At 39.4% G+C, this 13,658-nt stretch overlaps 1 protein-coding gene and 1 non-coding gene across 2 annotated transcripts in view; one reads left to right on the plus strand and one right to left on the minus strand.

The window, feature by feature from the left end:
* Nucleotides 1-1,098: 1,098 nt before the first annotated feature.
* Trnad-auc lies at nt 1,099-1,171 on the minus strand. The gene has a single exon. It is a non-coding gene; the product is annotated as a tRNA-Asp (tRNA).
* Nucleotides 1,172-5,586: 4,415 nt separating this feature from the next.
* LOC125230350 overlaps nt 5,587-13,658 on the plus strand; it is a 38,291-nt gene continuing 30,219 nt past the window's right edge. The window contains 9 exon segments of the mRNA XM_048135486.1: nt 5,587-5,696; nt 6,461-6,742; nt 7,826-7,926; nt 8,153-8,324; nt 9,104-9,275; nt 10,494-10,624; nt 11,365-11,589; nt 12,505-12,630; nt 13,103-13,306. Coding sequence (XP_047991443.1) covers nt 6,533-6,742; nt 7,826-7,926; nt 8,153-8,324; nt 9,104-9,275; nt 10,494-10,624; nt 11,365-11,589; nt 12,505-12,630; nt 13,103-13,306 — 1,341 coding nt within the window. The 5' untranslated portion in view covers nt 5,587-5,696; nt 6,461-6,532.

The following is a 13,658-nucleotide window of genomic DNA, read 5'->3' on the forward strand; positions in this document are numbered from 1 at the left end:
GAGCAAGCGAAAGATTGCAATATTGAACCGCGAGCGTAGCGAGTGGTTCAAAAAGTGGAATCTTGAGCGATGCAAGGGTATCATGGCACGAAGGTTAAACAAACTTTGCCACCGAGTGAAACACAAAATTTTTCACCACACCAACACGAACAAAATACTGACTATTAAACATCAAAATAAATCAAATCCATCAATTTATTCAATATTTATGATTCAAAATCATCATTTATAGGTAAAATCTAGCAGCCAGATTAAGACATCTAGTTAAAATTTGTATGAAATTACATTGCCCCCTTGTGGATAAAATGCAATTTTGCTATCTGTTTTCGAATAGCAAAGAAAGTCTTTACGGGTTGGTGTGGTGAAATAGTTATTTGTTATACAAGGGGGCAAAGTTGTATTTTAACGCCGAGTGTGGAATTGAAAAACGAGCAAGTGAAAGGATTCTATAGTTGAACCACGAGCGAAGCGAGTGGTTCGAGAATAGAATCCTGAACTTGCGAGTTTTTCAACACACGAGAAGTAAAATACATTTGCACCCGAGTGTAACACAAAACTTTTCCCTTCACTATAGCGAGGAAACCACAACGCAAAAAATGCGTTTATTACTGCTTCCAGTAGTTCCACAGGTGGTAAATCATCTTTATTACTAGATTCACATACTTTTATCACTTTTAAAGCAGTTAATTTGACTTTATTCAAGGTCAAATTACTTTACTCACTAGTGGATAAAATGCGTTTTTACCCGCTGGTATTAAAGGACAAAACACGTGTTTCTGAGCTAGTGAGGGGAAAAATTATTTTTGAGCTATCTAAGGAAAATTAAAGTGTCGTACATGCATTTAGCATTCCAATATGAAGCTTCGCATAAGTCTTTGTATTTCTTTGCTGTAAAGAAAAAATATGTTATAACATATTCAGATAACATCAGTAATCAGCGGCAAAGGCTAAGCACGCAAAGTACTCCGCGTTGGAGTCGGCTTACGACTTTGTGCCGGTGGCGATTGAGACGGCGGGGCCTTGGGGCTCAGAGGCTCGCTCCTTTTTCAAAGAGTTAGGGCGTCTAGGCTTAGAATAAATTTAAAAGTGGAAAATGTCTGCCTTGGGTGAGACTTGAACTCACGGCCTCTGGATCGATACTCCAGCGCTCTGCCAACTGAGCCACCAAGACTTCAACCGAGCCAGCAAAATTTTCCACTACTAAGGTCAATGGGACCCGTAGCGACATCTACCGTAAGAGTGTTATACTTAAACGGCAACCGGAGTCGCTACGGAGTAGATGTCGCTACGGGTCCCATTGACCTTAGTAGTGGAAAATTTTGCTGGGTCGGTTGAAGTCTTGGTGGCTCAGTTGGCAGAGCGCTGGAGTATCGATCCAGAGGCCGTGAGTTCAAGTCTCACCCAAGGCAGACATTTTCCACTTTTAAATTTATTCTAAGCCTAGTGGCATCGATTGCAGACGTTTCTGCTAATCAGAAGTTAAAAGTTAGGGCGTCGTTTGCGGGAGAGGGGCTGCGATCCTCGTTCTGGGTCGTATCTGGTCCAACAGGTCTCCATTGCCGTCCAGCGGGGTAATGCAGCGGGAATAATGGGGACTTTTGAGCCGGGTACGATCCAGGGAGGAATATTTTAGTTTTAGTGCCTACACTCCTTTAGGTCCTAACCTACCTTATTTATTTTGTATAGATTTAATTTATGTTACATTTTATATCATTAACACCAATAATATTATGTATTTGACTCAATAAATGATAAATTTTGTGATTACAAAATATAGCTAATACCTTGTTGCAGCAATGTAATATATCAGTAATTAATAATAGTCTAGGTACTTGTGTTGTTCTGTACTGTGTGCGTAGCCGAATGCACAAAGCTCACGAAACGCTCACGATAATATTTCTTTCGTAGCTATCTATCTCTATCGCTCTTGCGTATTGGCGTGACAGAGCCAGACTACCTTTCTGCTACGGGGCCAGGTGCCTGGTGCCGTAGCCGAATGGCATTTCTGCGACGCGAAACGAAAACGAAACGCCGAAAGCTAGTCTGGCTATAGAGATAGATATTGAGCGTTTCGTTTCGTGAGCGTTTGTGCCATTCGGCTACGCACCCTGTTGGTCATCATTAGATTCCCACGAATAGGCTATAAAATTTTATTAACAAGTTTTACGACGGTTATAATTACAATGATTGGAGGTTACAAGTGGGTAATTTTTCCCTATAGGTACAGTACCTACCTACAGTACCTACAATTTACCTATGACATTGAGTTAGCAAATCGTTAAGTTTTATGTACACAGCTTATTTAATTGATTAAGTATGTACATACCCTCTATTTTTGTATTAAATGTGACAGGGTTTTAAAAATCGGGGAGGAGCATTTTTAACCGCCTCCTCAAATCTCTCAAGGAAGGTGGTTCTCAATTCATCTGTATGTTTTTTTTTATTATTTTTTTTTATGTTTGTTCCACGATATCACCGTCATTGCTGGACCGATTTAGATTTTTTTTTATTGAATGTATATGCATACATACAGATTGGTCCCATTTTTCTCAGAACCCAGTTCTGATGATGGGATCCTGGAGAAATCGAGGGAACTCCTCAAATCTGAAAGGCACACATATGGTGATTTTTGTGTTTTTTAAGGAACAGCATGCATTAACGTACGGAACAGTGACAGTGCAGGTTGGTGCAGTGGAACTGCTGATGATGGTCAGAACGGAACTCCTCAAATCTGAACGGCACGCTTATAGTGACTTTGGTATTTCTATAAGAACAGCATGCACTTACGTCCAGAACAGTGAGATTTGATTCAGTGGAACTGCTGGTGATGGTCAGAACTAGGTGGTTTAAGTTTTAAGTTCTGAACAGTGACATTTATTTAGTTATGTTTGTTAATAAGAACATTGAGTTTTCAAGTCAAATTTTGTTTAAGTAGCTTCGATTTCTTATAATCGGATTCATGAGGAATTGTTGAGGAAACTCCTCAAACCTTAACGGTATACGTATATTCATTTGTGTTGCCATCAAATAATTAAAGTATTAAAGCAGTTTTAAAAAGTACCTACACATTTCTACATAATCCAACATTCGCAAGTAGCTTTCACCAGAACCCCAAAGGCGGCGGTTTTTTTTTCTTAAAAATTATGCTCATCCTACTTTTATGGATTCTCATTCTTATTCGAGTTCTTGAGTGGAGACCGCGTCTCGGCAAGCGTAGTGTACTAGTGTAGGACGGCCTCAGGCAAGGTGGAGCGACGATTTGCGCAGGATGGCTGGCAGCAGCTGGATGCGAGCAGCCGAAGATCGGAAACGGTGGCGTGAAATTGGGGAGGCCTATGTCCAGCAGTGGACTGCCATAGGCTGATGATGATGACTTTTATGGATACAACCAAGGATTATTTATATAGGACTAGCTTCTACCCGCGGCTTCGCTAACGTTAGAAAGAGACAAAAAGTAATAGCCTATGTCACTCTCCATCCCTTCAACTATCTCCGTTTTGCCGTGAAAGACAAACAAACAGACACACACACACTTTCCCATTTATAATATTAGTATGGATTTACAATCATCATACCAAGGATTATTTATATAGGATTTACATACTTCATTCATACCAAAGGACCATGTACCACGGGACAGACAAAGCCCATACAAAAAAGCGTAGGTACCCCTGAAATGTATGGGCCTTTCAGGTTTAAAACTAGATGGCGCTGTTCGCAGCCTGGAAGTGGCCGAAATCATATTTTCCCAAAATATTTTTGCGTGTTTTTATTTTGTATAAGAATAAATGACTTGCTTCTTTATTTTAATATCATGATATAATGTCAATACAGATTTAAAAAAAAATTGTAGGCATCATCAGTGTAGTTATGATAGTATTTAATAGGTGGCGCTATAAAAATGACGTACGATTCTTAGTATGGAGATTGTAAATCCTATATAAATTATCCTTGATTCATACTAAGAATCGTACCTCGATTTTTTAGCGCCATCTATTAAATACTATCATAACTAGAGATGGGCCGAATATGGACTTTGCCGAATACGAATATTCGGCCGAACATTCGGTTTAGCTCTTACCGAACCGAACATTCGGCCGAATATTCGGTTACGCCATATTTTTAAAGAGGATATTCATTAAAACTATAAATTATTGATAATGGTTACATATGATACTACAACTATGTTTCTATATGATTTAGTTGTTAACTAAAACTTAGTTAAAACAACTCTGAACTCTTTTCAACTCTTAAAATACGGTTTTTTAAAGTTTTTTACATAACAATTGTATTTATATTTTGACGCATAGGTTTATTTCTCTCTTTGGCAGTTCCTTGAAAAGCTACTAAAATAGGAGCTTATTATCTAATGGAATACGTGAGATCTTCATTAGTTAATTTACTTTGTTTATTCGGTAAATATTCGGCAATGCAACCGAATTATTCGGCCGAATACGAATATTGAAAATCTTGCCGAATATGCCGAATACCGAATATTTACCGAATATTCGGCCCATCTCTAATCATAACTGCACTGATGATGCCTACATTTTTTTTTTTTCAAAAAATAATATCATGATTTAAAAATAAAGAAATAAGTATGTCATTTGTTCTTATAAAACATAAAAACACGCAAAATTATTTGGGGAAAATATGATTTTGGCCACTTCCAGGTTGCGAAACAGCGCCATCTAGTTTTGAGCCTAAAAGGTCCATACATTTCAGGGGTACGCTTTTTTGTGTGGGATTTGTCTATCTCGGCCCCGTAGCCGAATGGCATTTCTCCGACGCCAAACGAAAGCGATACGCCGCTGGCTCTGTCGCGCCAATACGCAAGCGCGATAGAGATAGATAGCGCTTCGTTTCGTGAGCGTTTCGTGAGCGATTGTGCCATTCGGCTAGCCACCCTGGCCCCGTAGCCGAATTGGCATTTCTCCGACGCCAAACTCTGTCGCGCCAATACGCAAGCGCGATAGAGATAGATATCTACTAGCGCTTCGTTTCGTGAGCGTTTCGTGAGCGATTGTGCCATTCGGCTAGCCACCCTGGTATTATTATGGTCCTTGGCTTTGTCCTTGGCATAAGTACTTGGTAATCAATTGGTAAATTTGTTTTTTATCATGCAGAAACGTCTGCGAGCGATATTACATATTTTTAAAGGTCGCAGGTTCGAGTCCTGCCAGAGGTGTGAATTTTTCCATTTTTCCTTTAATTTAAAAATAATCAATTGGTAATTAAGTTATCTGAAAAGAGGTCTTATACGCGTTTAAAGCATCGAACTTGATCGAACTCCTGTGAATGGTATTGTGACTTGTCAATTAATGACATTGTTATTTTTCCTATCTATCTGTAAATTATATCGTATATGGAGATTATAATATCGTAGTGAAATATGTATATTCTAACATTTAGATCCGTAGGAAATGCGAGAGTATTAAATCTAAATATTCAATCCGATAGAAAATTTGGAAGTGTTATCATTTCAAATTAAGTTGTATATTCTTTTAAGTTTTATCTACAGTTTGGTATTACAAACATTTTCTACATGTTTATATGTACTACATCATGTTATATTATGGCATTCCACGAATAAGTGATTATTAAGTACCTACTGGGATTACAGTAATATTAGGTAGTATGGCCCAGGACAGTACAGCAGAAAAGGGAAAGTTCCCAATGTATCGTACTGTAAATTGGTAAGTTACTATTTAAGCTATTACTATTCAAGTAAGTAAATTATCACTCTTAAACGTCACTATGGCTGGTTGTGTGACTCGACTCGACCATGTATAACTATGCTCGGTCTTATTACCACTCAAACTCGTATAATAATCGCTATAATAAGTATGCCGAGTTACAGATTGATCTACGGTACGAGGTTGAGTCATAATACAATGTCATTTACCTACCTTATAATTACAAGTTTGATTCATTCAACCCTCTATATGGAACCTTGTATCCACAAGTCTCAAACGAAAGGAGAGTCACCTGTTTCCCATCCATATTTGTTCATAGGTCCGGTCAAAGAAAGTGATTGGTTAGATGTTTGCGGTTGTGACAGTGCTAGCATAAATGTGAGTGTGCACGGGTAAACGTCCCACTTTGTCGTTTGCTATAAAGACGCTTTGTCAGTTTATTCATATAAAGATACAAGTAAATCTCGCCTTAATGATAACCGACAGTGGGACGTTTTACTAAACACTCTCACAAATATGCACAATAGTAGTTAACCGTGTACTGCTAAAGGATCGATTTCCGAGGCAAAAAATATATAAGGCTTAGTTGCTTGTAGAGAACACTTACCAAGTGGGTGCCAGGCTTTACTTCGTTCGCAGTTCCAAATTCCTTACCAATCTCTTGCCCCTCTTGGCCAATTATTCGTCTCTAATATTGACTAAGTAGGACCTGTTTGCTCAGTATACAATGGTGTTATCATTATCAATAAACTTTTCGATTTCAGTACAGGTTTGCAACAACCACCGATAGGATACTGATAAGCTTGTCTGCTATTGGCAGCGTTGTAGCAGGACTAATGTTGCCATTTTCCATTATTACGGTGGCCGGCATCTTTAACGTAATGGTAGAACATGAGAAGAATATACTACTGTCCAAGCCTATTGACAATGCCAAGTTTTTGGAAGCCCTTCATAAATTTGGACTTCAGTACTCATTGATAGGTGTCACAGTAGTCGTTTCTTTGTATGTTGGCACGGCTTTTGTTGAGATTGCTGCCATAAATCAGGTAAGTTACTGACAAAACAATCTCGCTTGGTAGGTAATAAATGTCTATACCCTAAAAATCTATATCTATATCTATATCTTATGTCTATATCTTAAAAAACCGACAGATCGGAGCTCAAAAGGGCTAAACTCAAATCAATCATCGGGTCGTTACGCTTACCTAACTATTGTTACATGATATATTACTGGTATTGAGAGTCATTTTAGTCACCAAATCTATTTAATGCCCGTGTGGTGACGGGTTAAGAATTTTACCACCCCCTTTCTTCCCGTGGGTGTCGTAGAAGGCGACTGTGGGATATGGGTTAAATTGTGGCGTAGGCGAGAGGCTGGCAACCTGTCACTGCAATGTCACAGTTTCGTTTTCTGTCAACCCCTTATTTGCCAAAAGTGGCACTGAAACTTGAGTAGTTTCATGTGCTCTGCCTACCCCTCCATGGGATACAGGCGTGATTGTATGTATGTATGTATGTATGTAAATCTATTTAATAGTTATTTGTTATACAAGGGGGCAAAGTTGTAGGTATTTTAACGCCGAGTGTGGAATTCTGGATTCTATTCTCGAACCACTCGCTTCGCTCGTGGTTCAGCTATAGAATCCTTTCACTTGCTCGTTTTTCAACACACGAGAAGTAAAATACATTTGCACCCGAGTGTAACACAAATCTTTTCCCCTCACTATAGCGAGGAATTACGACGCAAAAAATGCGTTTATCACTGCTTCCAGTAGTTCCACAGGTGGTAAATCATCTTTATTACTAGATTCACCTACTTTTATCAATTTTAAAGCAGCTAATTTGACTTCATTCAAGGTCAAATTACTTTACCCACTAGTGGATAAAATGCGTTTTTACCCGCTGGTATTAAAGGACAAAACACGTGTTTCCGAGCTAGTGAGGGGAAAAAGCTTTTGTAGTCTGATGCACTTTAGCAGATCTGGGTACGTAGCCAAATGCACAAACGCTTACATAGGTAATATCGTTACGTAGCTATCTATCTCTATGTCTCTTCCATATTGACGCGATAGAACCAGGCAGCGCTGCGTTTCGATCGGCGTCTATACCGCATTCTATTAATTCGACAGATCTATCAGATAAAGCAAGCGTATTTAAGAGCCGCAATGCACCAGGATATGGCCTATTTCGACCAGCAACAGACAGGGGACTTTGCTTCGAAAATGGCAGAGTAAGTTGATATTTTAAAACCTTTACACTCCTGACCGAAATAACAGAGGGGTAAAAATAGTTACCTTAGTTATTGTGACGATTTGCCAAGACTTATTGACAAAAAGATAAGCTATCTTGATGATGCTCCAATATAGTAGAAAATATCAAAGTAGGATGACAGATACCTACTCTCATAGTAAAGTTACTGCATTCCCAATCCGTGAAACTATTTATAATATTTTCAGTGATATTCTGAAACTAGAGGATGGCATCGGTCTTAAGGTATCAACCTTCGTGTACAACATGACTGGCTCCATGAGCGCCTTCGTCATGGCGTTCCTCAAGGGATGGAAACTCACGCTCCTTTGCCTCATAATGGCCCCCGTAACATTGCTCTTGCTTTTGGTGTCTGGTATGGTATGTACTTCGTACCTACGTCCTATTATTAATGCTAATATACGAGCAATAGAAAGTATGTAGTTGAAAAAAGTGAATTATTTCCTTTTAAGTACTTTTTTGTTCTACTTGTAGTTCGGTTTTGACGAATCCAGGACCTCTGCATAAACTGTTTCGTTGATGATTTAGTTTACGCGTTTAAACCTAAGCTTGAGCTCTGACACCCTTACTCGTCACCACTAAGTACTTAATTTCAAAAGTTCAAAACTTTTGTTCGCTTAAACGCACGTACATCATAATATAATGGTGGAAATATATACATAGTATCAGTGCGTTGACCCCTATGGCATGCAAATCATAAATTTGCTTGTTACCTAAATTAAAACATTCATATTTACAAAACTATTTACAGCATATTTACACGGCATATTTATTTATTTTATTTATTTTGCCCATGCCCGTGTGGTGCCGGGTTGCCCGTGTGGTGCCGGGTGCCCGTGTGGTGCCGGGTTTAGAATTTCACCACCCCCTTTCTTCCCGTGGGTGTCGTAGAAGCCGACTGTCGGATATGGGTTAAAATTGTGGCGTAGGCGAGAGGCTGGCAACCTGTCACTGCAATGTCACAATTTTAGTTTTCTTTCAACCTCTTTTTGCCAAGAGTGGCACTGAAACTTGAGTAGTTCATGTGCTCTGCCTACCCTTTTATGCGATACAGGCGTGATTGTATGTATGTTTATTTATTTTGTTTAATTTATGAATGATCTTGACGTAGAAATGCCAACACACTGTATACATTTTAGATAGCAAACCGATTGGTCAAGAAAGAAACAGTTGAGAGCGGTCGAGCAAGCGCCATTGCCGAAGAAGTGATCAGTTCAGTCCGTACCGTGTATGCGTACAATGGGCAGGAAAAGGAAATCGAGAGATATAAGGAGCCTCTTGCTAAAGCACGACAAATTCGTATAAAGAAAGGTTACTTAAAAACTTATTTTTTAACCGCCGCCCCAAATCTCAAGGAAGGGGATTCTCAATACGTCTGTATTTTTTTTGTTTTTTTTTTTATGTTTGTTCCACGATATTTCCGTCGTTACTGGACCGATTTAGATTTTTTTTAAATACCTACACATGTAAAAAGAATGAAGAATGAACAATTATTTATTCAATTCGCAAGTTTACAGTTTACATAATATTACTGTGAGTGCCTCTTTTTAACCGCCTTCCAAATCTCAAAGGAAGGGGTTCTCAATTCGTCTGTATTTTTTTTATTTTTTTTAATGTTTGTTCCTCGATATCTTCGTCGTTTCTGGACCGATTTTGAAAAATTTTTTTTTGATTGAATGTATATGCATACAGATTGGTCCCATTTTTCTCAGAACCCAGTTCTGATGATGGTATCCTGGAGAAATTGAGGGAACTCCTCAAATCTGAAAGGCATACATATTATTACATATGGTGATTTTTGTGTTTTTAAAGGAACAGCATGCATTTACGTACGGAACAGTGACATTTGGTGCAGTGGAACTCCTGATGATGGTCAGAATGGAACTCCTCAAATCTGAACGGCACACTTATAGTGACTTTGGTATTTTTATAAGAACAGCATGCACTTACGTCCAGAACAGTGACATTTGGTGCAGTGGAACTGCTAATGAAGAGTGAGCCGCCCCTGGTTAGAGTTCCGTTTTGATAATCATTATCATCTTTAAGTACTTCAGAATCATCCAAATTTCAAAATTGGTTCAGAAATGACGGAGATATCGAATAACAAACTTTAAAAAATATACAGACGAATTGATAACATAATCCAACATTTGAAAGTATTTATCACCAGAACCCCAAAGGAAGGCGGTTTTTTTTTCTTAAAAATTATTAGGTAAAATAATACCTTTCACCAGAACCCCAAAAGCGGCGGTTTTTTTAAATTATTTTGTAAAAATTATAATATGAGGAAACAAGACAAAACGAGATTTCCTTACATCGTCGTCCAAGCCAAAAATAGTATTTCGACTTGTTGGGCACTGAAGATATCATAAGGTACAATTCTGTGGCCCTAGTGAAAAAGGGTATAACTCAAATTGACTCGGTGAAAAAGGGCACAAGTCCCATCTCGGACTTGTGACCTTTTTCACCGAGTCAATTTGAGTTATACCCTTTTTCACTAGGGCCACAGAATTTTGAATTACTTTTCAGATATTTTGTCGGGACTAGCGATGAGCTTACTGACTTTAGGAACGTTTTGCTCCTACGGCTTGTCCTTTTACTTTGGCGCTTATCTCATGATCAACGAGCCTCAGTCGTATGATGCCCATGTCATGTTCTCTGTAAGTATTCATGCCTGTATTCCCATAAGGTTAGGCAGAGCACAATTATCTGCTTAAGTTTCAGTAACACTCTTAGCAAATTAACTGGTTGAAAGAAATTAAAATTGTGATATCGCAGTGACTGGTTGTTAGCCCATAAAATCACATTTAGACCCAAATCCCAGAGTCGACTTCGGGAGTGTCGACTACGACACCCCCGGGAGGAAAAGGGGTGGTGAAATTATTAGCCCGCCACAAGAGGGTATCTGATATGATTCCAGCATAGCATTAGAATATTCTTATATGGCGCAGCCGGTAGGATTTTCAACTAAAAACATCACCTTTGAAGATCGGGATTACCCCTACAATGATATCTTAGAATTGATCAAACGGGGTCTAAATAATATAAAATAATGGGACTTTTTTGTTGAATGACAAATTAGTACTTACATTATAAAAGCGCCTGATAGGTTTGCCATTGTGAAAATCCATACTAATATTATAAATGGGAAAGTGTGTGTGTCTGTTTCTTTGTCAGTCTTTCACGGCCAAATGGGGCGACGAATTGACGTAATTTTTTAAGTGGAGATAGTTGAAGGGATGGAGAGATTGGAGAGTGACATAGGCTACTTTTTGTCTCTTTCTAACGCGTGCGAAGCCGCGGGCATAAGCTAGTAGACTATAAGGCTAACTATGATTCATTCCAGAACAAAAACTATTTGGAATGGTGATAGGTATTTTCATACGTGTTTTATTTTCAGGTATTTTTTGGCGTTGTACATGGTTTACAATATTGTGGGATGGCGGGTTCCGTGGCTAACACCTTCGGGTCTGCCTGCGGCGCGGCCGCCCAAATCTTCCGCCTCATAGACAACACGCCCAGTATAAATCCTTATAAGGAGACGGGACTGAAACCTTTGAGTTTTCAAGGCAATATAGACCTCAAAAATGTTATGTTCAATTATCCTACAAGACCGGATGTAATGGTTAGTTTGTGTATTTATCTACTACGCTAGTCAGGTCAGGTTCTAGATGCTGTTTATCGTTGCCGCTACCTATATAGGTATATAGCTGCAAGCACGGGCCTCCACTTACTAATAGGTGCACAATAATGTCGGTATCTTTTAGTCATTATGAATGATACACATAAAATATTGTTATGTTTAAGTATTGTGACGATATTCTATCATCGGTTATAGATACTTGGAAAAATGTTGTCATATTTATAAAACTTTCGGGAAAAATCGAGTCATCGCGTAATTCTGCATTGTTGTAACTACGTAAACTAACCTCCAACGTTTCGAAATAACGTTGGAGGTCAGTAAGGAAAGAAGAATGGACCGCTGCGGACTCATGTTCAGGAATCGTGGACCCCACACTCCAGCTCCCAGGGTTTGACCTTCCCCGAAAACTATGGGGCCGTCTTAACAGACTCAGAACGGGCCATAGTCGTTGCAATTATACCTTGCACAAGTGGGAATGGAAGGATTCAGCCTTGTGCGAATGCGGCGCGATCCAAATCATGGACCACATCATTGACCGCTGCCCTCTGCACTCATACACCGGGGCTAGAGAAGACCTACTGCAACTACCTATAAATAATAATAATAATAATAAACTCACACCAGACGCTGCAGAGTGGCTCAATTGTCTAAATGTTGACCTATAGCTTTTATATTTGTATTCTTTTTGACTGGTTTTATTGTATAAAACTTGTTATTTGCCTATTTTCATGCCATACGATTAAATAAGTAAGGTCAGTTTAAAAACGTAATTATACGCAATTAATTCCTGATTTTAAAGTTGTAAATTTTGCAATGTGCAAATAATTGTGAAAGTTTAAACCAGGATTTTTAGTCCGTTCCTCTTATAGATACTAATCTACTATTGTTTTGTAACAGGTCCTTAAAAACATCAACTTAAGTATAAAGCGAGGGCAGTCAGTGGCGCTCGTGGGGCACTCTGGTTGTGGAAAATCCTCCATCATACAACTTTTAACCAGATTCTATGATGTCGATGCAGGCAGCGTAAGTATCCTAATATCAGTAATAGGTATCATTGGTTTTAAGAAAATTTCATGACTACAATAAAGCCACGTGAAGTGTACAGCACGTGAAGGCCTCATCCAACGTTCCTTCTTCTTCTAATCCTCTAATCTATGTTATTTATTTATTACTAGCATGACTACATCACGTTCTCTTGAGTAGGTACGTATATGCGGAAAGAGTCATAGAATGCATTGGTTAATGAGAACCAACATTCCACATTTCTTCTCTTTCCGCACAAAGTACCTGTTTCTTTAACGTACTGCGGCTTCAGGGCACTGGGCTGAATATAAACACAACACGTGATCAACAATCCGCGTGCTTCCAGCCGGGCTCTCTGCACTATAATATTTCTCGACTACCTACATCTACAACGTATTGCGTCATTTCTTTTGTCAGTTAGTAAATTGAGACAGCTTGTAATCGCCTCCTATGAAAACACATCTCGTTCCAGGTGCGCATGGACGGGCACGACGTTCGCAATCTATCAGTGCGGTGGTTGCGCGCACAAATCGGTCTGGTGGGGCAGGAGCCTGTGCTGTTCAACACGACTGTCCGCGAGAATATCCGCTACGGCCGGGAGGACGCCTCCAACGCCGACATACGAGCGGCCGCTGAGCAGGCGAACGCGCATCATTTCATAATCAAATTACCTATGGTAACTTTCAATGTCAGCTTTTAAAGTTTTACCTAGGTTTATTACACCACAAACTTAGCGCCTTGAGAGACTTGAGTGTAGTGTTTGGGCAAGAACTAGAACATCCGACTCAAAGAAGCCTGACATACTGCCGAGCAGGACAACGCGGAACTTTTCTCTAACGTAGTTGGGTTTATACACCTTGTAAACTTATTGTATTCTCACCGCCCATTCCCGCCCTTTCCATTGTGAGCTCCCGGCTCTTTCTATTCCACCCATTGGATCGCAAACATTCTACAACGACGCCCCAGTCAGCTTATCATCTTTGCTCTCTGCTACCAGCGGCAGAAACTAAACTAAACTTGCACCTACT

The sequence above is a fragment of the Leguminivora glycinivorella genome, chromosome 10, assembly GCF_023078275.1.
Source record: "Leguminivora glycinivorella isolate SPB_JAAS2020 chromosome 10, LegGlyc_1.1, whole genome shotgun sequence".
NCBI lineage: Eukaryota > Metazoa > Arthropoda > Insecta > Lepidoptera > Tortricidae > Leguminivora > Leguminivora glycinivorella.